Source organism: Ovis aries, chromosome 8 (genome assembly GCF_016772045.2).
Source record: "Ovis aries strain OAR_USU_Benz2616 breed Rambouillet chromosome 8, ARS-UI_Ramb_v3.0, whole genome shotgun sequence".
Taxonomy (NCBI): Eukaryota; Metazoa; Chordata; class Mammalia; order Artiodactyla; family Bovidae; genus Ovis; species Ovis aries.
The window spans coordinates 21826896-21851350 of record NC_056061.1 but is presented as its reverse complement, the minus strand read 5'-3'; the positions used below and the strand labels follow the sequence as shown (position 1 = coordinate 21851350).

Below are 24455 nucleotides of genomic sequence, written 5' to 3'. Positions count from 1 at the left end.
TGTTAATTGGCTATACCCCAATGTAAAATAAGGCGTTAAAAAAAAAAATCATCTGCCTTTTTACTCACATTTTAAATCACTGCGTGCCTTCCTTCCCTTTTGTTCTTGGCTCTTTGTATGTTTCTCCTCTAATGCATGTGGGCCTCACAGAAGGCTAAAGCCTCTAGGGAGGGCACTTTTCTGCCTTGCCTTACGGATCAAGAGATAACCGGAATGAATCCTACAGACGTGCACAAACACACTGACTGCTATCCTGGAAACAAGGAGAAAGTGCCGGGAGGTTGCATCAAATTCTCCAGCAAACAAAGATATATGCCCCTGGTTGAAAAGAAATGAAACAAATAAGAATGAGGGAGGAGAGACAGCACCAACTAGTGTTAGACCCAGAAACGCAAAGTGGGAGCAAGATAAGGGAGCAGTGGCAGGTTGGTGGCTCAGACGGTAAAGCATCTATCTACAATGAGGGAGACCCAGGTTTGATCCCTGGGTTGTGAAGATCCCCTGGAGAAGGAAATGGCTACCCACTCTAGTACTCTTGCCTGGAAAATTCCATGGACGGAGGAGCCTGGTAGTCTACAGCCCACAGGGCCGCAAAGAGTCGGACACGACTGAGCGACTTCACTTTAACTGTATTCTATCAAGCAACCTGTTAGTTTGGCTTAGAATTAGTCTCTCAACAAAGATCAAAAAAAGACAGTGTTTTAAAGTACTCTTTAATCAGTAAGTAGATTAAGACATAAAATTATTTTCTTTATCATTCAAGATCCTAAAACATTAAACATGTCTAGACCTCTACAGACTCCTACAAAACTCAATATATGTTCTTGAGAGTAGAAATAGAAAAAGAATTCAAAACGGAAAGAGAGAGCAGGAAGAAAATAAATTAGACTTAAGGTCAAGTCCAATTATTTTGAACACGCATTTAACTGGACTCTGAGCTTCCTCATAGCTAAGAATAAAAATGTGATGTGTAATAAATTAAGAATTTACTATCTGCTATAAGGAAGTAAATCAGTTTCTCAAGAGAAACAAGCTATGTGTGCTAATTTAATGGCAGGTTCTTATATTTTTAAAACATGATTCCTTTTAGAACATGATAAAACCTATACCACCTTATCCTAAAAAATGCACAAATATATATCACACAAATTTTATCTGCCATTTCACAGAGCTCATGAATTCTCTCAGGCCCCTCTTTGGAACCTTTAGGAATCCATAGTCTATAGGTTAAGAATTATTGTCACCAAAGTTTGGAGGAGTGTCTTAAAAGTCATAGTGGATAAAGACAACAGTAATTGCAAAAGCTCTATTTTTAGGTCTGTCTTATATTAGGAGGACAATATAATTCAGTGAAAACCATATTGTGAGAAAGGCAGAGTCATGAACAATATAAGATTAATCACATTATCTACATTTGACCTCTTGGCCAGCATTGTTACCTTTAATTTTCCTGATTGATGCATGAAAATCACTCTTCTCATTTCTTTAAATGTTCAACAGAAGCATAGACTCTGCAACACTCAGATAAGCAAATCCAACAGCTGTTTGTCATTCCCTTACCTTATTTTATAGTTTACTAACATATATGCCCAAACAATATATTATTTGATTTTATCTGAAGACTTCAGAAAATAGAATCATATTATATGCAATCTCTTAAAATTTTCTTTCCACTCAACATTATACTTAGAAAACATACCCATGTTGTTGCATGCCACTCAATTCATCATTTTCACTAATGTATAAGATTTCATTGAATAAATAAACCACAGTTTATCCCTCTCTTATAATGGACATTTGGATTGATTCCAGTCTTTCACTGTTAGAAATTGAATTGCTATCTACATTTCATAGGAAAAGGTTAAATTTACTATGGAGAAGGGGGAGGGGAAGAACTCATAGATTATTTGTTAGTAACAGTCAAGGTCATGAGCTGGCTGGTTAAACGGATGTTCATTATTCATCATGCTTTAAATCTTACCTTAAGTTTCACACATTCTTTTGTATTTATAAAATGTGTTTTTTAAATAAAACTTTTTGAAAGCCATTGGTAAACTGGAATATTTTGTAATATTAAATTTTTCATAAAGTGAACCATGATGCTTTAAAAGTTATCAGTGGTTTCACTAAGCACCAAAACTATCATAAGAGAAAAATCATCTATTGAGATCCTTTGATGTCCATTATTTCTCATGTAACTGTTTCACTTTCTACTGCTTTACCAGGACCTACAAAATCAATAGCATGACTTTCCATTTTCTTAAACTACTGCTTGTTAAAGTAAAGTTTTTGATAAGAGATAGTACAGAGTTCAGAGTGATTTGCGTCAAAACCAATAGGTGCCTATAAACTATTGCATAACACAGATATGAGAAACTGAATCACTTTTGTACTGTTTTTATCTGAAACATTATTCTATTCTGTCTATGATAGTACCCTGAAGTTAAACCAGGAGTATCCTATAACTATAGTATGTAACAGAAGACGGAGAAGGCAATGGCACCCCACTCCAGTACTCTTGCCTGGGAAATCCCATGGATGGAGGAGCTTGGTAGGCTGCAGTCCATGGGGTCACTAAGAGTTGGACATGACTGAGCGACTTCACTTTCACTTTTCACTTTCCTGCATTGGAGAAGGAAATGGCAAGCCACTTCAGTGTTCTTGCCTGGAGAATCCCAGGGACGGGAGAGCCTGGTGGGCTGCCATCTATGGGGTCGCATAGAGTCGGACACAACTGAAGTGACTTAGCTGCAGCAGCAGCATAATAGAAGATAATCAGGGCTTACCTAACAGATGCCCTATTTGTCTTCTAAGAAAATGCTTAGGGCTATATATTGCCTTTTTATTCAGAGGACTACATATTGCCTTTTTGTTCTGCAACAGAAGTATCTGAGTTCATTCATTTTATTTTGTAAAATAGTACTACAGCTATACCATAAAAAAGAAGGATTAAAAATGTAGATGAAGATTTATAATAAAGTATCAAGTATTTTCAAAGAGCTTTTAAAGTGACTAAGTATTTCCAACTAAGTTTTGATCATCAAGCCTATTTAATATACAGATCTTCCTAGACTTAGGATAGAGGTTATGTCCCAATAAACTTATCATAAGTTGAAAATATTATAAGTCAAAAATTCATTTATTACGCTTAACCTTCTGAACATCATAGCTTAGCATAGCCTACATTTTATGTGCTCACAACACTTACATCAGCCTACAGTTGAGCAAAACCATCTAATAGAAGGCTATTTTATAATGTAATGATGAATATCTCATGTAATTTATTGAATAATGTACTGAAAGTGAAAAACAGGAAGGGAATATGGGTACAGGATGATTTTAAGAGTACGGATTGTTTAAAAACTCACCATTGCATGGCTGACTGGGAACCAAGGCTCACTGCCACAGTCCAACATCATGAGTGAGCATAGGACCCTGTAACGCTAGCCCAGGAAAAGGTCAAAATTCAAAATTCAAATTATGATTTCTACCAAATGCAGATTGGTTTTACACCATCATAAAGTTGAAAAGTCATAAGTCAAACCATTGAAAGTTAGGGACCATCTCTATTTTCCTATATGCTTCTTTTCCTTCACAGACAAACTTCTTAAAAAGTTAATTTACGTATTTGCTGCTTCTACTTTAAGACCTTGAACTAAGCTCAGTCTTTCCAAATGACCCTAAAACTTGAGAGTATAGCACCCAAGAAAAAAGTCTTTAATTTCTCCAACAGTTTTGGAAGCCCAAACTGCACCAAGGCTGAACCCTTTATTTATCTTCATTCTGCCTTAACTTCCAAATCCAAACATCTAACTCACCGAAGGATGTTGCAAAGCCACCAACTCTGATGCCCTAAACAGGGTGAAACTTTTGGAAAATCCCAATCAAACATAGTCCTTAAGACCCTGAATACTCTGGTCGGAGATGGAGGCAGCTAAGTTCCACTGCTTTTTTTGATTTTGTCTTTCCTCAGCTCTGATTCTCAGGATGGATTCAAGTCCCATGAGTAGAGCCCTATCATACAAAACCTCTATGGCTCAACCCAGCCTATACCTCCCAGTGCAGAGTCCCAGTCAGAGCATGAAGTTCCTTGTTATAACTCGCTTACACTCTTCACTGCATGATATCATCCATAATTACATGATAAAACTGCTTTTTAGTGTCACCAGTAATCTTCCAGTAAATCTAATGATCTTTACTTCTTCCTTATTACTCTGACCTTCGTTTAGCATTTGACCCAAAACCTCCCTCTTGACATTCCATTTTCTTATTTTGATCAGATGCTGTTTGTTTATCTTCTACTTTTTGAATTCTTCAGTTTCCTTCAGGAACTCTTCTTCCCTTTCTTAGTTAGGTTTTGCTTTCTAACAGCTAGTCTTCCCTCCTTATCAGAGAGGGTTGGTTCCAGAATACCAATATCTGTGGATGCTCAAGTCTCCCATATTTATAAAATCATATATTATTTGCATACAATCTACACATACCCTTTAGAGATACTTTAAATCATCTCTGGATTGTTTATAATACCTAATACAACATAAAGGTTATGTAAACTGTTGCTAACATGTGACAAATTCAAGTTTCGTTTTTTGGAAATTTTTTTCCAAATATTTTCTATCATATTTAGTTGAATCAGTTCAGCTCAGTTCAGTTGCTCAGTCTTGTCCAACTCTTTGAGACCCCAATACACAGATATAGAATCTACAGATATGAAGACCTGACTATATTTGATTAACTCAGGAATCTAAAAGTGAGCAATTTGGAGTTCAACTGATCTTAGCTGGGCTTGATCATGAGTCTCCACTCAGCTTGTGAGTTACCTGGGACAAACAGGGCCTCTCTTCACATAGTCTTCCATCCTCTAGGAGGTTGCTTGAGCTTTTTCATAGTGGTTGCAGAACTCCAAGGACAATAAGAAAGCAAGCCCCAATGTGTAAGCCCTTTTCGATCTCTATTCCACTGGACAAAGCAAGTTTCTTAGCCAACTGAGAATTTGTATGGGAGGAGATTACCCAAGAGTGTGTAACAAGGAGGTGTGAACAACAGAGTTTTTATTACAATCTGCTCACCACGTCTACTCACCTAAACTATGGGCATTTCTAAAGAGTTAATCTTTGACTCCTTCTCCTGTTTCTTAGCCTCTCACACTATAGTTCTGAAATCTACAATGCCTGCAGTTCTCATATTCCTGTAACATCTATAACACCTCAGAGTGAATGCCTTCAAATATTTATCTTTATAAAATAGACCTCTTTTTGCCCATATTTTTGTATTTCTGCATTTCTCCTGGACATTTTCACTGAGATGACTCATTAGTACTTCACATTCAACATTCTTAAAAGTGAATGTATTTTCTTTCTTTCTGTTTCAACCATGCCCCCAATAAAAAAGAGGAGTTTATGAAATGTATATTTCTCTTAATATTTCACGTGGTCTCAAAAACATATTTTTAAATCCTCTCTCTTTTTCTTCTAATTAGTTTTGCCTCTAGTATTTACCAGATAAGAATGCTCTTGCATTTATTTAAATCTGAGTTTCAGTTTTCTTGTCCTAAAAGCAGTGATAAGAAAATTTGCCTTGCGGACTATTACAAAGATTAAATTAGCACATGTATACAGTTTTGTGTGTTCAGTACATCAAAGATACTTTAAAATGTTAATTATTTCTCTTCCCCTAAGTCCTCTTGATTTTTCATTCATGAAATTCCTATATTCCTACTCTTCCTTTTTTAACAGTACCACAGTTAGAAATTAAACCCTGATAAACTCATGCTGGAAACATTGGGTACAGCTTCTCTATCGCCATCTAGCCTGTCTCTTCTCCATTTTATTTCCACATCATCACTGCCTTTTTAAAGCATGGCTTTTCATCTGTTTATCAGACAAAACCCAAAGTCTTTAACCTGGCACACATGGTCTTTTCCAAAACCTTGTCCAACCTCTTTTTCCAGATTTATTTCTCATAGCTCTCTCCATACATACTTCAGTTAAATTATACAACTTCCCATTCCCTGAATATACTTTTACTTCTTTTCCCCCAAGTTCAACAATTTGTACTGAATTGTCTCATGGATAAGCATTGAGTAAAATTAAATCAGACAGTGCTTCTACTACAGGGAATTTACAATTTCAGGACACAGTAGAGAGTCTCACTTCCTTGGATTACAAACTGTCTGGAGCACAGACATTATCTTAAACAGTTTTCCAGTCATGATGCAGGAAATGTAAGTTTCCTGCCCTCTAAGAAAACGAAGATCATGGCATCCAGTCCCATCACTTCATGGGAAATAGATGTGGAAACAGTGGAAACAGAGTCAGACTTTATTTTGGGGGGCTCCAAAATCACTGCAGATGGTGACTAAATCCGTGAAATTAAAAGACGCTTACTCCTTGGAAGAAAAGTTATGACCAGCCTAGATACCATATTCAAAAGCAGAGACTTACTTTGCTGACTAAGGTCCGTCTAGTCAAGGCTATGGTTTTTCCAGTGGTCATGTATGGATGTGAGAGTTAGACTGTGAAGAAGGCTGAGCGCCAAAGAATTGATGGATTTGAACTGTGGTGTTGGAGAAGACTCTTGAGAGTCCCTTGGACTGCAAGGAGATCCAACCAGTTCATTCTGAAGGAGATCAGCCCTGGGATTTCTTTGGAAGGACTGATGCTAAAGCTGAAACTCCAGTACTTTGGCCACCTCATGCGAAGAGTTGACTCATTGGAAAAGACTCTGATGCTGGGAGGGATTGGGGGCAGGAGGAAAAGGGGATGACAGAGGATGAGATGGTTGGGTGGCATCACTGACTCAATAGATGTGAGTCTGAGTGAACTCCGGGAGTTGGTGATAGACAGTGAGGCCTGGCATGCTGCAATTCATGGTGTTGCAGAGTCGGACACAACTGGGCGACTGAACTGAACTGAACTGAAGACTTCACAGTCTCATATGAGAGACATAAGTTATGCAACTAGCCATCATATGATAAAAGTAGAGAGTCCAGAGGCAGGATGGAGGCAGGTAAACCTCAATTTCATCATTTATTAGCTGTGTAGCTTTGAGCTGCTGCTGCTGCGGCTAAGTCGCTTCAGTCATGTCCGACTACAGAGTAGACGACCCCATAGATGGCAGCCCACCAGGCTCCTCTGTCCTTGGGATTCTCCAGGCAAGAACGCTGGAGTGGGTTGCCATTTCCTTCTCCAATGCATGAAAGTGAAAAGTGAAAGTGAAGTCACTCAGTCGTGTCTGACTCTTCGTGACCCCATGGACTGCAGCCTACCAGGCTCCTCCATCTATGGGAGTTTCCAGGCAAGAGTACTGGAGTGGGCTTTGAGCAGTTTGCTTAAATTCTCCTAGCTTCAATTTCTTCATCTGTGAAGTGTAGTGCTAGTCACTCCGTTGTGTCCGATTCTTTATGACGTCATGAACTATACCTGGCTGGCCTCCTCTGTCCATGGAATTCTCCAGGCAGGAATACTGGAGTGGTTTACCATTCCCTTCTCCAAGGGATCTTCCCGACCCAGGGATCAAACCCAGGTCTCCTGCATTGCGGCAGATTCTTTACCTTCTGAGCCACCAGGGGAAGTAGCTACCTCAGCAGATTGTAATATATAAGGTAATACAAGTGCAATTATTTTGTATTTTTTGAGTAGCATAATGATAAAGTCTCAATAAATATCAGTTATTAATTATTATTCTGGAGGCAGGCATGGCAACCCACTTTGTTATTCTTGCCTGGAGAATCCCATGGACAGAAACGTGTGCGGGCACTACAGTCCGTAGGGTCACAAAGGGACACAACTGAAGAGACTTAGCGTTCACATCATTTATTATTGTTCTACTAACAAGTTATACGAGATTATGGGGAAAACAAACTACGAATTATTTCTATAAAGGTTAGAAAAAGACTCTTGGGAGGGGGTCATGAGAGCGGAACCCTGGAAGAAAGGTGTGATTTTCCCAAAACCAGAATTTCTCTCTTCTACCTCTGCACATATTCATCCATGTATTTGTTCCCTCAACATCCTTTAAAATACTATTTTGAAGTGCAAGCTATGTGACAGACAGTTGTGCTACTGTCTGGCATTTATCAGCATCTGCCCTATGCTGGCTGAGAGAGAAAAGCAGCCCTGGCACCCAAGAGTTTGCCTGGCACTTCAGACTAGGCCTGGGAGTTCTCCTGTTGAACATAAACACCAACAGCAGACAAGGCCACTCTGTGACCATGACGGATCAAGGCAAAAACAAGATCAGCTCACTCTTAACCATATCTGAACACTCACCAGAAAAATGGACATTGTCCAAGCACAAAAACGACCAAGCATCCACCTATCTTGGTTAACATAAGTGACTGCTCTTTCTTTACCAACCATAACTTTAATCTTGATCGAGTTTTCCCTCTTTCTCAAGAAGATTAACTAAGGTACAAAATCATACAGTTACCCTGCTTCCTGACAGTAATCCATCCAGAGCAGTCTTGCTTCCTAAACTCTCCCCAAAGTCAATGCCCCAAATCCTCTCGTGTGTTCTAATACTCCTACTGAGATGCTCCACTCTTGTCCATGGGTTGCGTCTCTTTCCTTGTAATGAATAATAAACTACTATAGGTATGTTCTTGGTAGTCTTTGTCTAATAGGCATTGACATACATTCTTGGTTTAATAGTCTTACCTCCAGAAACTGTAAAATTATCTGGAGAAAAAGCACTGTCTTATTCATTTTGTTATCTCAAAAAACAATGCCTTTAACATGGTAAATATACACAAAAGGTGTATTCAATGGATACATGAATCTGGTAGACTCTATCTTCTTCAATGACTAGAAATGCTAAAAAGATTTGCAGAAAGTATCCTGAGCCCAACTTCACAGAAATAACACAGGCACCTCCAGAGACGACGTTCTGGCAGCGACTTTGCAAGGAGCACAATTCTGGAGCTTGCAATAGCGTCCCTTATGGGAATCTTGGTATGTTGTAACTAATTTTCAGAAATGGCTAAAAGATATATGTGATACTGGAGTGACTTTAGTCTATCGAATTATTGGCCTTTCCCTGGAACTATGTAGGCTTCCCAGGTAACATTAGTGGTAAAGAATCCACCTATCAGTGCAGGAGATACAAGAGACTGGGTTCGATCCCTGGGTTGGGAAGATCCCCTGGAGACGGAAATGGCAACCCACTCCAGTATTCTTGCCTGAAGAGTCCATGGACAGAGGAGCCTGGCAGGCTATAGTCTGTGGGGTCATAAAGAGTCCAACATGACTAACCAACTGAGCACACATATAGGATTTTCCTGAATCATCCAAATCAACTGCCAGTGTGTTATGCAACATTTGTGTTAGTGGAAAGATTTATTTTAAAATAAAATTCTTAATGTTCTTCACATTAGAAACCTAATATAAAGTTCAAAGGTTTCCCTAGTGGTTCAGTGGTTAAAAAAAAAAAAAAATCCGCCTGCCATGGAGGAGACCCAGATTCAGTCCCTGGGTCAAGAGGAGCCCCTGGAGAAGGGAATGACTACCCACTCCAATATTCTTGCCTGGAAAATCCCATGAACAGAGGATCCTGGCAGGCTACAGTCTATGGGTCGCAAAGTCAGATATAACTGAGCAACCAACACTTTCACCTTTCGTAAAGTTCAAAAGTTCTCAGCAATAATATTTCTTGAATTGTATTTTCATTTTACCCTTAAGAAGGCACAAAATTAATGGATAAAAACTCTAATTGAGAAATTTATTCTGAATTTAAAGTCTGTATAAAATAATGTCATATAAATAAAAAAGAAAACATGAAAAAAATTAAAGGCTAACACTAAAGTTAGTTCAGTTTTTAAATAGAAAAAAATCTAACTGAAAAACTTTGTGGGAAAAAATGACATGACAAAGATATTACACAAGGGTAGTTTATTGTAGTATCTGAAATTCACCAAATGAGCAATAATTTGGGTAATACAGATCATATGTTCTACGTTTGAATCTATGCATTTCAGAAAAATTCTTCTGTTATGTTCATCTTCAAAGAAACATCCACATAGACTAACTGCTGAAGTTGCAGTCTTCAGGAAAATAGCCTTAGGATGTCTGAAATATTATTCAAGCTGCAATTAATCTGCACAACTACCTTCCCCAGAAAGTCCTTCCAGTGCTATGATATTCTAAGAACTGGGAGTCAGAGAATGCTGCAGAGAAATTAACAGCTAATTAGCAAGAAAGCTAGTAAAAAAAAGATGTAATTATTTTGTTTGGTAATGTTTTAGAAGGTAATGGTGACAATCCTAATATTCAGTAAAAAAAAAAAAAGTCAAACTTTCAGCATGCACAAACTGAAAAATATTTCATACACATAATAATTTGAAGTTGTATATGTTCAGCATAAAACTGAAATTATAACTCTGGTCCCACAACATTAATTTTGTAAATTGGGTTTTGCTTTTCCATCCATTAAAAGCTCAGGCCAGTGATTACTTTAAATTAACCACAGTATAGTTTCAGTTCAGTTCAGTTTAGTCGCAATGAATACCAAACCAGGAACTGATTGTGAATCTCACTGAAATGATATCTAAAAACAACATATATACATACCATTTAGGTATTCATTCTACATTACAAAGAATATTCAAATCAGTCTATAACCCCCGAAATATTTTTCCCTTAGGGACAGAATGAAGCCACAAATTTCTAGGAGCCTGGAAATTATGCTATTATGACTAAGAGTATAACCAGAAATTAAGGCATGGACAATTCATTGAGAAAAAAGTGCAAAATGGCCTATCCCTAAAATGAGGAAACTCAGTAGATTTTCTTGGTAGGTTAAAAAAAAGCAACTCAGAGGGAAAAAGTCAAAGAAAAGAGGTGATTCTTATTTCCATAAAACTGCTGCTTCTTATTTCAATAAAAGCCTTGAGATTTATAGATAAACAATCACTATTTAATTATTCATTTACTTAACCAACACTTATGAGTGTTTATTATGTGCAGGCACTACATGAAGTTTCAGAGCCCAAGGCAATAGCTCATCTCCCCACCTCCCACAAACAGAGCTTGGAGCCTTAGAGAAAATAACAATAATGAAAGCTGATAAAGGCTCTGAGCAGGAAGACCAAGCCTTCAGGGAGAGAGGAACAAACAAGGTAAGACCTGAGGGATGAATGAGAACTGGTCAGGAAAAAAAAAGAGGGAGAGTTTGCAAGTGCAATAACCCACTCCTGGGGTTTCCCAGGTGGCGCAGGGGTAAAGAAGGCAGAAGATGCAAAAGACCCAGGTTCAGTCCATAAGTTGGGAAGATCCCCTGCAGAAGGAAATGGCAACCCACTCCAGTATTCTTGCCTGGAAAATCCCTTGGACAGAGGAACCTGACAGGCCACAGTCCGTGGAGTCACAGAGAGTCGGACATGACTGAGCAACCGAGCACGCACACACAGGAAGCTCAAGACCACAGGGAAAGGAAAGTATGGGAGAAAGATGGAAAGATGCTCATCGTGTGGATGCTGAAATAGGGAAAGAATATTGTGGGTTGAGGCTGGAGTGGGGTGTGCAAAGTGTCATCCATTTAGGCAGAGGTAAAGGAAGAGCTGGCCAGCTAAGTAACAGATGACATTTCTTAAGCCCTGACTATGTGTCAGGTTCTCTATGGTGCATGCTTTCTGCACGACAACCTAATTAATTTATGTCACATGTTGATCCAATGAGATAGGGGTCATTTTTATTCCTATGTACTGTAAGTTGCTCAAAGTCATATGGCTTGGTCATGACAGAGCCAGATTCAAATTCAGATCTTTGGGACCCATAGCCTGGTTTTTAAGCACACCACAGGCCAGATCAAAAAGGGTAACCAGCATTATACCTCAATCAAAATTCTATGCCATTAACATAGGGACCAAGTTAAAATATCCACCAGAAGAACTAAAAGATGTCTCTGATTTTTATTTACTGTATAAATTCTCACTGTGGTATAGGTAATTGCGAAATACAAAGTTTTCTGAGCTGAAAATCAGACACTTAGTTGAGGCAAAGCCTTGTTTGCTTCTCTTTGGGAAGCCTCAGGACCTAGTCCATAGGACACAGTGTTTGCTTAACAATGGTCCTGCTTTACTATAGAAGGTTGTGTCTACTTTCATATCAGTTTGGTGAAATGCTTGAAAAAGTAATACTAGGATCTATCTACAGAGACAAACCAAACCTTCAAATAAATTCACTTGAACAAAATCAAACCAGTTTTAAAAAAAAAAAAAAACAATAGAATCTTTCTTCTTTTTCAAAGAATGTATTCAATCAAGCTAGAATTTAAGTTCTAATCTTTAGGACTGAAGCACAGTAGTGTATGAGTTATTAATATTCCACACACATATAATATTTCCCCTTACTAAAAATTTGTTGAAAACCTGAGAAGGAAAAAATAACCCATACTTTTATTAAGAGAGAGTGGTTCTGAATGGCATATTGCAGCTGAAACTTCCAAATTAAGTTTACCAATTAAATGACTGACTCCTGACTTATTTTAATAATTCCATACTATGGTACTTCATTGCTTCTCAAAGGAATAATATTTTGAGATGCCTGTAATCAAGTTTTACTGCTATTAATCAACTATTTTAACTGTTATTAATTACACTTATACTTTTACTTTGATTCTAATGAAGTTCTGCTGATTTCTCTTTTCCTCATTTCTATAATTTTGCCATTGTTCTTATAAGATGTATTTAATGTAGCAGTTAATTATCATTTTCCTTAAAAATGATGAAAATTATACATAATGCATTAAATAATGGACATAAACACAGTTATATAAACATAAATGCAGTACAATTATATTAATATGAAAAATCATGTAATACTATACCTGAAATGCAATTTTTTAATAAATTTAAAAGTACCTATTTTACTTCTTTTTTTTAATTTTATTTATTTCTGGCTTTGCTGGGTTTTAATTTTTTACAAAGTATTTGAGCAATAAATTTATCACAGTTATTTTATATCAAAGGATAAAGAAATAAGATTATATCATAATTTTATAAGAAATGCAGTCATTTAATTACAGAGTTTTCCAGTTAATCTCAGCATAGAAGTATGCTTTTGTTGATTTAAATTATGTCTGAAAATTCTTATCTTGAGATTATCCAAAACATTTAATTTGACAAATAACCACATGTATTCTTATAATGCATTTTACTTTTATATAAAAATAAACATTTTACTTCGTTTTTAAACTATAGATCTAAGAATACTTTGTCTTCAAGGAGAGAAATTGAAAATATGTTATTTTCCAATTCTACCCATATGCGTTTAGTCTTCCCTGAAAACTAGAACAAAGGAAAAGAAATAAATGATGTGGATTAAGAATATGCGACTGCTTACCCATCGGTGATTTTCTAATGATTTCAACTACTCAAAGTAGATATGTTAGATTGATTTGTGAATATCCTGATGCCTTTTTTCTTTATTTATTTATTGATGGTAAATAATTTTTAAAACACATTGTTCCTCTCTCTTTAAGATTCAAATGCAGGCTTCATATCCTAGCAGAGAAAGACATCTACTGACATCTAGGCTGAAAGCAACTAGGAACACTGTGTACAACTTATATTGGATAATTATTATTAAATTCAACAGTATTCAAATAACCAAGCAGCAAAGTTGCAATTGTATTTTTAGATAGTGGTGTAAGAGAATTCGCTTTTTGAGCATATACTAGTTTATTTCCCCATGCTACTTTCTTCAAGCCTTAGCAATGACTTTCTTCAGACCTTAGCAATAACTTTAAGTTAGATAAAATCTTGACAGAATTTTAGTCTGACACATTAAAGAGGAGCATGATTAGAAAAATATTCCTTAAACAAATAGAAATTCTATTATCTTAAAACTTTATAAAATTCTAACACTTTTATCTGACAAGCATAAACTAACAATAAATTTACAAGTTACGAATATTTATTCTTGTGCTCTTTTTCAAGGCCATCTATATCATGGTGAATAGGAGAGGAATTGTAAACAATATACCTTTTGTTGTTATTGTTTGGTCCTTAGGTCGATGTCCAACTCTTATGCAACCCCATGGACTGTAGCCCACCAGGCACCTCTGCCCATGGGGTTTCCCAGGCAAGAATACTGGTATAGGTTGCCATTTCCTTCTCCAGGGGATCTTTCCAACCCAGAAATTAAACCCATCTCCTGCACTACAGGAAGATTCTTTCCCACTGAGCCATGAAGGAAGCCCAATCTACCTTTACATGGCAATAAGAGTAGGAAAATCTTTTCACAAAGTACTTCTGAGTCTAGTCCAGTTTAACATCAAAGGTGGGAACCACCAAAAGCACAGAAACAATTAGGGAAACAACTTTTAAACTCTTCACAGAAGAATGATGCTTTGTGGAAATTATACAATTACTGATCTTTTTGCTTTTCATCAATATATTTCATCACTTGAATTTTTTTAGCAACGGAATTTAAAGCCATTGTTCTTGGCTTCAAGATTCATAGGTAATTTCCATACATTATTTTCTGGGAGAACTTTATATCTCTAAGAACACTGAAGTTTAAAAGGGTGCAGTGAGTTCTGCGTAATCAGAGCCTAAGAGTAAGATTTTTGAGGGATTCCATGTTGAAGATGTGGAAGAAAAACACTCATCTATGAAAGGATCTAGGAATTAAAATTGAAGATAAAACAGTGATTCTTCCTAGAAACAAAATAAATCATTAAGAATGAATTTATTATATCATTTAATGTAAAGTATTCAGAAAAGGTAAAGCATTTCTAGGTGGAATTTAGTCATCAATTATTATATTAGTTTGTCTTTTAATATTAGTCTAGTTCTTTTTCTAACATCTTTATTTCCTAATGTTAAACAAAGGAACAAACCAACATTGAAACTTAACTGACATGCCCTGCCACTGATTACGCCGAAAGTATTTGCACTGTCTTCTTATTAATGCAAGTCAAGGATTAAGACAGTAACAATAAATACTAAAATGTATTGCACTAAACCAGTCTAAAAAGGAACTGGATGATAAATTTCATTGATCTCCCACTGCCTCTCATTTCACACATGTGAAGATAATAATCTTTACTTAATACTATATACTGAGCTCCTTGTAAAATAAACATTAACTTTCATAGAATTCATAAGGAAAAGGAGGAAGTTTATTTATTTATTCATAAGGAATACAAGTTTAAAAACTCACATAAGAAAGTTATTAAAATAAGCTTTTTAAAAAAATAATAATTCCCCGGGGTATTAAGGCACTGTGGGTCACTTGGATACCTTCACTTAGAAGACTAAGTTAAAATTGCTTCTACTTGAAATGGGGTGAAATTCTAGAGGCTACAGCCACCTGCATAAAAAGCATTGAAGCAATTTAGCTGTTTGGTTGCAAGAACCTCATTAGCAACCTGGGTTCACAGGTAAAAGTCATGGTGTACACTTAAAAGGAAACAAGTGGCTCATGCTGACCAGGAGGCATGAGAGCAGTATCTGAGCATCAAAGGTTTTGTTTTTTTTTTTTTTTTGAATTATTTTCTAACTGGAGTATAATTGCTTTGCAATGTCGTGTTAGTTTCTACTATATGGCAATGTGAATCAGCTATATGTATACACGTATCTCCTCCCTCTTCAGCCTCCCTCCCACACACCCACTCTCACCCCACCCCTCTAGGTCATCACAGAGCACCAAGCTGAACTCCCCGTGCTACGCAGCAGCTTCCTGCTAGCTGTCTAGTTTACACATGGTAGTGTATACATGTCAGTGTTACACTCTCAGTTTGTCCCACCCTCTTTCTGCCCCTGTGTCCACAGTTTCATTCTCTACATCTGCATCTCTATTCTTGGGCATCAAGTTTTTATGCTGGTGGACGTGAAGATCCCAAGAAAATCCTACCACAAAGATCCAGGATGGTAGTAACGCATGGGAACACTGCTGAGAACTAATTCCAAGAGGAAAGGTCAGGAGTTACGTACAGAGGGAAAAAAGTATTCTTGGCTACAGACAACCCCTGAGAATCGAAAAACAGCCATGATAATGTAACTGTCTTACTTTGTTAGGCAAAAAGAATCTAAAGAAGTAAGGCTGCTGTGTTTGATCCTGTTAACCCAAAACATTATTGCTTTTGAAATGCTGATTTCAATTCACTTGCTGTCTTCAGCATCTATTGTTCTGTCAAGTATGAATGTAGTTGAACCACTACATTTGAAACATAAGAGGTCATGTTCCTATATAATAGAGAAATCTAGAGGTCTAGGAGACCCCAGAGAACTTACAGATGAGGAAACGGAGCCCTAACCAGTTAAATGAATTGAATATATATAAACTAGTATATTATGAATTCAAAGCACTAGCATTAATATTATGTTACACTGAATATAAAACATATATAATGCCATACCTTACATGGAAATCATGTAGCAGAAAAAATCATAAATGCATATAACTAAGTACTCAGTGAATAAAGACATTTCATATAGATTATCACAGAAATAAATGTTCATATAGGTGATTTTCTCATCTGAGAACAGTTCAGTTCCATTTGTCAGAAGTCTAGATTTCAATTCATTTCTATTTAGGCTTAAAATAAGGCGCTTCTTAACATTCATAGACCCCTGATGTTGGAAAAAAAATCTCAAAGTCCCCTAACCCTCTCTGTATTTGAATTTGAGTTTGGAAAGCAGCAACAATGCACCATAGCTCTTTCTACAATATTTTTCCCCAGGCCAGTAAAAAAAATGCTGCAGTTCACATCAAAAGAGAAAACATATAAGAAAATGAGTGAGTCCCCAGAGGTGCCTCTACCAAGAATACACTCTCTAAAATGAGTCCTGAGAAACATTCCCAGTCTTGGGTTTCATTGGAACGAGGTAGAAACAGTTTGGGCAAGTAACAGTCAGAGCCTGCTTCTCAACTCACCACACCCCAAGTATCCATTGTCAAGACCTTGCTCTATTTTATATTCAAACCACCACTAGCATAACCTTGCCCTTCCCCCAACTCCCCATACTACTGCTCCACCTACCACTTGCATGGATGGATGGATAGGTGCACAGATGGATGGATAAGTGCCTAAGTACATAAAAGTTTCTTCCTTGGTTCCACTATAAGTCATAGGATTTATTCAAATATCAGGGTAAAGCCTATCCCCTTCTCTGGAGAAATAACGTCATTATTTTCCTTGTTAAAACCTCTTGAATATCTGTAGCTGGCTAATTTCCAATGATAATGAAAACCAAATGGGATTCAAAGAAGACCATCCAGTCATGATTTTACTAAAAAAAGGTGACATCTTCTAAATGTGACCTTCTATTAATTCGTTCGTTAGCCTTTGTGTGTCTATCAGGGCTGGAGTTGATGCTTCAGAAGTTTAGAAAAAGAGAGAGCTGGACTTGAGGTTTGAAAGTGCGGTTTAAGGGAGACCTATGATACAGCTACTGCTGGTAGTGGTGGTTGAGTCACTAAGTCGTGTCCAACTCTTGCGACCGCATGGACTGTAGCCCACCAGGCTCCTCTGTCCATGGGATTCTCCAGGCAAGAATACTGGAGTGGGTTGCCATTCCCTTCTCCAGGGGATCTTCCCAACCCAAGAATCAAACCCAGGTCTCCTGCACTGCAGGCAGTTTCTTAACCGACAGAGCTACCTGCTAAAGAAACCCAGTTCTATGTTAATGTGAGGCATGACTTCTTTTGTGCTTAGTTACTCAGTCGTATCCAACTCTTTGTGACCCCGTGAACTGTAGCCTGCCATGCTCCTCGGTCCATCGGGTTTTCCAGGCAAGAATACTGGAGTGGGTTGCCATCCTCTTCTCCAGAGGCCCCAACCAGGGATCAAGCCCGGGTTTCCTGCATTGTTGCAGGCATATTCTTTACCATCTGAGCCACCAGAGAAGCCCTGACTTCTTTTACAGCCAAAGAAAAGCGAGAGTATTAAATACACCATGTGTTCATGTTGATGAAACTGCCCCTAGGACAGGTGGAGTCTGCTGCTGTAACGGAAGTCACTTCAACAATTACCTTCCAGTTTCACTCTCACCTCTCAGGGGAGGTGGGTTTCAAATAGAAGGATCTTTCCAGTACTTCCTCATAACTTTCTAAGCAGCTCTTTGAAAATTAATGGGTTTGCAGCTAGGTAAGAAAGAAAAACCCATTACCCGCCCTCAGAGAGTTGAGAAATAGTATGTGTGATACTCACGGCTCTGCCTGGAGGCTCCTGTCTTCAGCCACATAGTTAGAAGGAATGTAGCCCTGCAGCTGCTGGCCGGCGCTGTCGGCCCTTTTCTCCAAGTGCCTGGCCAGCCACCAGCCCTCGTGGGACTTGTCTAGGACTTGGAGCTTGTCACCCGCGTGGAAGCTCAAGTCCTCGGCTGTCCGAGCCTGGTAATCAAATAGAGCCACAAAGAACTGGCCCTGGCTTCTCTCGGGCTCTGGAGCCGGCAGCTGGGGAGGATCAGGAGGGCAGTCAGCCCATTGGTTCTGAATCACCCCGGGCTTGTCCGCCTCCTCAGACCACCAGCAGGGGGGACAACAATCCAGGTAGGTCCGGAGCCTCAGGCAGAGGTTACCCATAGCGACCCCGGGGGGAGTGGGGGAGAGGGCCTTCTCCCTCTCCCCTCACTCTCTGCAGATCCACTTTCTTTTCCTCCACCGGGAAACTTTGCAATCCGCACCGGTCCTGCCGGCTCTGGGAGAGTGTACAAAGCCCTGTTCACAGCTGTCCGGCCAACCTGCTTGCAGAGACTCACCAGCTCCAAGGCAAAACCAGGTGGAAAGTGGGCAGCTGATCGGTGGGAAGGTTTCTCAGGATTCCCACCACAAAAAGAAATTTGAGAACGCTTTATTTAGACAAACGCCTGAGAACAGAAAAGAGGCATCTTGGTTCTTGTCCCAGGAAAAAGTTACCAAGAGAAGCAGGTGAGCTCCAAGTAAGTCTGTCTCCACATCTCGCCTTTGCCAGCAGCTCTCTCCCCGCCTCAAGTCCGTCTCGGAGGTTTGACCAGTCCTGACCCTCACTGCTCTTTCTTTTCTGCTAATGACTAACCAACCAGCCCAGGCTATTGCCTTTAACATCCTGAGCAATGAACAGACGGTAATAATTTCTTCTTACTTCCTGGTTCCTTTGTGCCTGTGATCTTAATGGGATTCCGGTCCCTTCTACCTCTCTCTTCTCCCACACCCAAGGGAGACCAGCGCCCTCACCAGGGAGCCAATTCCTGAAGCAGCTGCCAAAATCCTCACTTCTGGACAGACAAGCTAGCCCCAGGGACTGTTTTGTCCTGCTGATCTACCAGCACAGAAAATAAAGGCAGAGATAGGTCCTTTCATAAAGATGAGTAGGATTGTTTTGCCACCACTAAGGGAAATAGGAAAATTAAAGCGTTTGGGTATTCGCTGCTAGACAAAACGGCAATTGGGAAAGAGTCAGTGAGTCCCTACCTTTTTTTTAATCACCGTGAATAGATTTTAATAGCCTCAAAATAAGTTCACAGTCTGGAAAAATACAAGAACAGATGACTAAAATGCTGAGAACCCAAAATACTACATTTTCCCACAGAGACAATTTCCCATCCTTCATGTACTATTTCTGAAACACGGGGGCACATACACACACACACACACACACACACACACACACACACACACACACAGACTAGGTGACAAGTGGAGAGAAAGAGTACAAGGGTTGCATATGAACTGGTGTGGAGGTGCTTGCTGTTGAACTCTGACCTCTAAGCCTGCACTAATTCTTGCTAACTTCATTGGCAGGAACTCAGAAACTAAGGAAGCCAAGATCTTGGACAGAGATTCCAATAGGCAGTGAGTTTTGTTCTACTTCCCCTAGTTCAGGACAGCTGTCTCACAGATAGGTGCCCTGGATCCCAAGAAACCTAGGCAGAGAGTTTAGACAGATCAACACAAGGCCATTTTCACTAGCAGAGAACTCTGCCAACTTGTTTAGGCTGTGTTACTTATTTTTGTATAAGGCATTTATTTTAAAGTTTCTCTCTTAAAAACAATTTCTCTGAATGTTACTGGATCCCTGAACCCCATCCAAACTCAGAATTTCTGTTCTTTGTCAAACAGCAAAGCATTTTTAGTAATCAGAATAACTGAACTCAAGAAAAAGAGGAACAAAGCAGAAAAGAAAGCAAAAAACTGTGGCCTTAGTCTCCCTTCCTATTTCCTTGTATCGAAATCAGGCATTCATGATGAACAGATCATTTGGTTAAAACAAGATCTCATGTCATACTTCCAGATTCCTCCAATTGTCTTCAGAGTCAGATTATGTGTATAAGTGTTTGTGTCTTAGTCGCTCAGTTGTGTCCGACTGTTTGCAACCGCGTGGACTATAGCCCATCAGGCTGTCTGTCCGTGGAATTTTCCAGGCAAAAATACTGGAGTGGATTGCCATTTCCCACTCCAGAAGATCTCCCTGACCTAGGGATCAAACCTGTGTCTCCTGCATTGCAGGTAGGTTCTTTACCACTGAGCCACCAGGCAAGCCCTCAGAGTCAGAGCAGAAGTAACTAACATGGCAGAAAGAGAAAAGCCAAAAGCCAAGCCAGGTTTGATTGCTTTTTTATTTGTGATATGGGACCAAAAATATAATTCCAATATAAAACAGAAGAGAAAATAGAGTATATAATATTAAGAAGCCATAATAAAATTTTGTTCCAAACACAATGTAAATTGTATAAGGTATAGAATTCTATTAATGCTTCTAAACAGAGGCACAGATGTTAAAGTCTTTCTAGAGATAGTTACGTGATGTAGAATATCTAGAATATGAAACATATGATCTGGAATATGAAATAAGATTTGGAGGCAACTAAAGAGACATATGGGCTCATATGCAGAGAGATCTATGGGCTTCCCAGGTGGCGCTAGTGGTAAAGAACCTGGCTGCCGGTGCAGGAGACGTAAGAGAAGCAGGTTCCCAGGAGTCAGGAAGATGCCCTGGAGGAGGGCACGGCAACCCACTCCAGTGTTCTTCCTGGAGAATCCCACGGACAGGAGAGCCCGGCAAGCTACAGTCCATAGGGTCACAGAGAGTCAGACACAACTGAAGCGACTTAGGACACAGGCATAGAAAGCCTTACTCAAAACCAATTTCTAAGTGGAATTTAACACTTTAGAAATTTGAAGGTTCTAAATTCAAATATGCCTTCATTATGACTTTGACAAGGCATTCCAGAAAAAGGCAGAGTGGCAGACCTGCACAGCAGTCACCGACCTAGTGAATGAAACTGAAAAAGGAACTGGCCATCCAAAGATGTCAGGCGAGCAGTGGCCTGAGAAACTTGAGGGAATGGGTGGGAAGAGGAAGAGCTTCCTTGTGCAGATAGTATCAGAATTCTACAGTCACCTGAGCTTGAAGCCTTGCGGTCATCTTTTACTCTTTCCTTGGTTTCTTTGAGCTAATCAGTCACTAAATTCTACTTGTCCGTCTTTTCATTTATTCTACATTTTGTATTCCTTCTGAATGACATTTAGGTATTGGATAAAACAAATATTCTTCCCTAGATTATTGCAGAGGCCTCCTGACAAATCTCCTTTCCTCCAGCTTATCTCATCTTCCACACCGCTCCCAGAACAGTTATTGTAGTAGTAACAATGCCAGAGGCGATATGAGTACTAGTAAAAGTAGCTATCAGTTTTGAGGGCTTTCTCAGCCCCAGGCACTGTGCTAAGAATATTACAAATGGTGATTCATTTAACTATCAGAAAAAAGAAGAAAAAAAAAATCCTACGAGGAAGGTAGTTTTTGTTGTTTTTTTTTTTTTCTTTTCTTTTTTTAATGAAGAGCAGAGAGGTTAAGTTACTCACCCAAGGTCCCACAGTCCCCAAGTAGCTGAACCACGAGTAACACCCTGGTCTCAATCTGACTCCAGCCCTGAAATTTTAACTCCTTTGTTTCAATGACTCTTTGCCTGCATGCTTTGTTGCTAAGTCATGTTGGACTCTTTGTGACCCCATGGACTGTAGCCCGCCAGACTCCTCTGTCCATGGAATTTTCCAGGCAAGAATACTGCAGTGGGTTCCCATTTCCTCCTCCGGGGAATCTTCCTGACCCAGGGATTGAACACACGTCTCCTGCGTCTCTGTGTCTCCTGCATTGGCAGGCAAATTCTTTACCACTGAACCACCTGGGAAGCCCCTTCAATGACTCTTTTAAAAGCTAATATTCTTCTTTGTAAAATCCTATTCCAAAACATGTTTGGAATAGAATCTAATGTCTTTAGCAGGACACACAAGATTCTGGTAATTTCTTGAACCCCACTGTCCTTTGCTCTGACACACTGTGATCAGGTTCACCAAGCCACCAGCTGCCCCTGAGGCCCAGGGTCCTCTTTCCTGCTGCATCTTTGCTCCCTCTTCTACCTGCTTCCCTGGTGATTTTTCCAGGCAAGTTAAAGTATCATCTCTGCCATAATAGATTAGAGGACCCTACTCTCTGTGCCCTTAAAAGCTGACACACACACTTCCACTTGATCCCCTATTAAATTCCACTTGATTTCCTTACTTGTTTGCATTCCCCAAGGGAATGAATTTTCCTTCTCTGAATCTTCAGTGCCTTATACAATGTCCAGTTTGTAAGTAGTAAATATTCAGTAAGTATTTGTAGAAAGAAAGGAGGGAAGGAAAGAAGAAAGAGGGAGGGAAGGAGAGAAGGGAGGGAAGAGGGGTGGGGGAAGGGGGGGTAAAGAAGGAAGGAAGGAAGAAGGACGAGGAAGGACCCAGTGTAGTAAGATGAACACTTTGACAAGTATTCACAAATGAGAGCCCAGGGTGTGGAAAGAGCTGGGAGCATGAACGTTAGTGACTTTCTTCTTTTTTTTTTTTTCTTTTAGGATTTTATTATTTTTTTTTTTTTACTTTACAATACTGTATTGGTTTTGCCATACATCAACATGAATCCGCCACGGGTGTACATGTGTTCCCAATCCTGAATACCCCCTCCCACCTCCCTCCCTGTACCATCCCTCTGGGTCATCCCAGTGCACCAGCCCCAAGCATCCTGTATCCTGCATCGAACCTAGACTGGCGATTCATTTCTTATATGATATTATACATGTTTCAGTGCCATTCTCCCAAATCATCCCACCCTCTCCCTCTTCCACAGAGTCCAAAAGACTATTCTATACATCTGTGTCTCTTTTGCTATCTCGCATACAGGGTTATCATTACCATCTTTCTAAATTCCATATATATGTGTTAGTATACTGTATTGGTGTTTTTCTTTCTGGCTTACTTCACTCTGTATAATCGGCTCCAGTTTCATCCACCTCATTAGAACTGATTCAAATGTATTATTTTTAACGGCTGAGTAATACTCCATTGTGTATATGTACCACAGCTTTCTTATCCATTCATCTGCTGATGGACATCGAGGTTGCGTCCATGTCCTGGCTATTATAAACAGTGTTGCGATGAACACTGGGGTATACGTTTCTCTTTCATTTCTGGTTTCCATGGTGTGTATGCCCAGCAGTGGGATTGCTGGGTCATAAGGCAGTTCTATTTCCAGTTTTTAAAGGAATCTCCACACTGTTCTCCATAGTGCCTGTACTAGTTTGCATCCCCACCAACAGTGTAGAGGGTTCCCTTTTCTCCACACCCTCTCCAGCATTTATTGCTTGTAGACTTTTGGATCGCAGCCATTCTGACTGGTGTGAAGTGGTACCTCATTGTGGTTTTGATTTGCATTTCTCTGATAATGAGAGATGTTGAGCATCTTTTCATGTGTTTGTTAGCCATCTGTATGTCTTCTTTGAAGAAATGTCTATTTAGTTCTTTGGCCTATGTTTTGATTGGGTCATTTATTTTTCTGTAATTGAGCTGCATAAGTTGCTTGTATATTTTTGAGATTAGTTGTTTGTCAGTTGCTTCATTTGCTATTATTTTCTCCCATTCAGAAGGCTGTCTTTTCACCTTGCTTATAGTTTCCTTTGTTGTACAGAAGCTTTTAATTTTAATTAGATCCCATTCATTTATTTTTGCTTTTATATCTAGTATTCTGGGAGGTAGGTCATAGAGGATCCTGCTGTGATTTATGTTGGAGAGTGTTTTGCCTATGTTCTCCTCTAGGAGTTTTATAGTTTCTGGTCTTACGTTTAGCTCTTTAATCCATTTTGAGTTTATTTTTGTGAATGGTGTTAGAAAGTGTTCTAGTTTCATTCTTTTACAAGTGGTTGTTGACCAGTTTTCCCAGCACCACTTGTTAAAGAGATTGTCTTTAATCCACTGTATATTCTTGCCTCCTTTGTTGAAGATAAGGTGTCCATAGGTGTGTGGATTTATCTCTGGGCTTTCTGTTTTGTTCCATTGATCTATATTTCTGTCTTTGTGCCAGTACCATACTGTCTTGATGACTGTGGCTTTGTAGTAGAGCCTAAGTCAGGCAGGTCGTTTTCTCCAGTTCCATTCTTCTTTCTCAAGATTGCTTTGGCTGCCTTTTAGTCCCCTCATTTCCATGCATCATCTCCTGAATGTTAG

General features: G+C 39.1%; 1 protein-coding gene across 2 annotated transcripts in view; it reads right to left on the bottom strand.

Annotated features, from left to right (window-relative positions):
* Positions 1–19114, bottom strand: part of FRK (fyn related Src family tyrosine kinase) — a 103490-nt gene extending 84376 nt beyond the window's left edge. For both annotated transcript variants that reach the window (XR_006060592.2, XM_004011186.6), the window contains exon 1: positions 18154–19114. Coding sequence is in view for 1 of the 2 variants with exons in the window: in XM_004011186.6 (XP_004011235.3) it covers positions 18154–18527 (374 nt within the window). In the remaining variant the exon portion in view is untranslated. The remainder of the gene's footprint in view (positions 1–18153) is intronic.
* Between the last annotated feature and the right edge of the window lie 5341 nt (positions 19115–24455).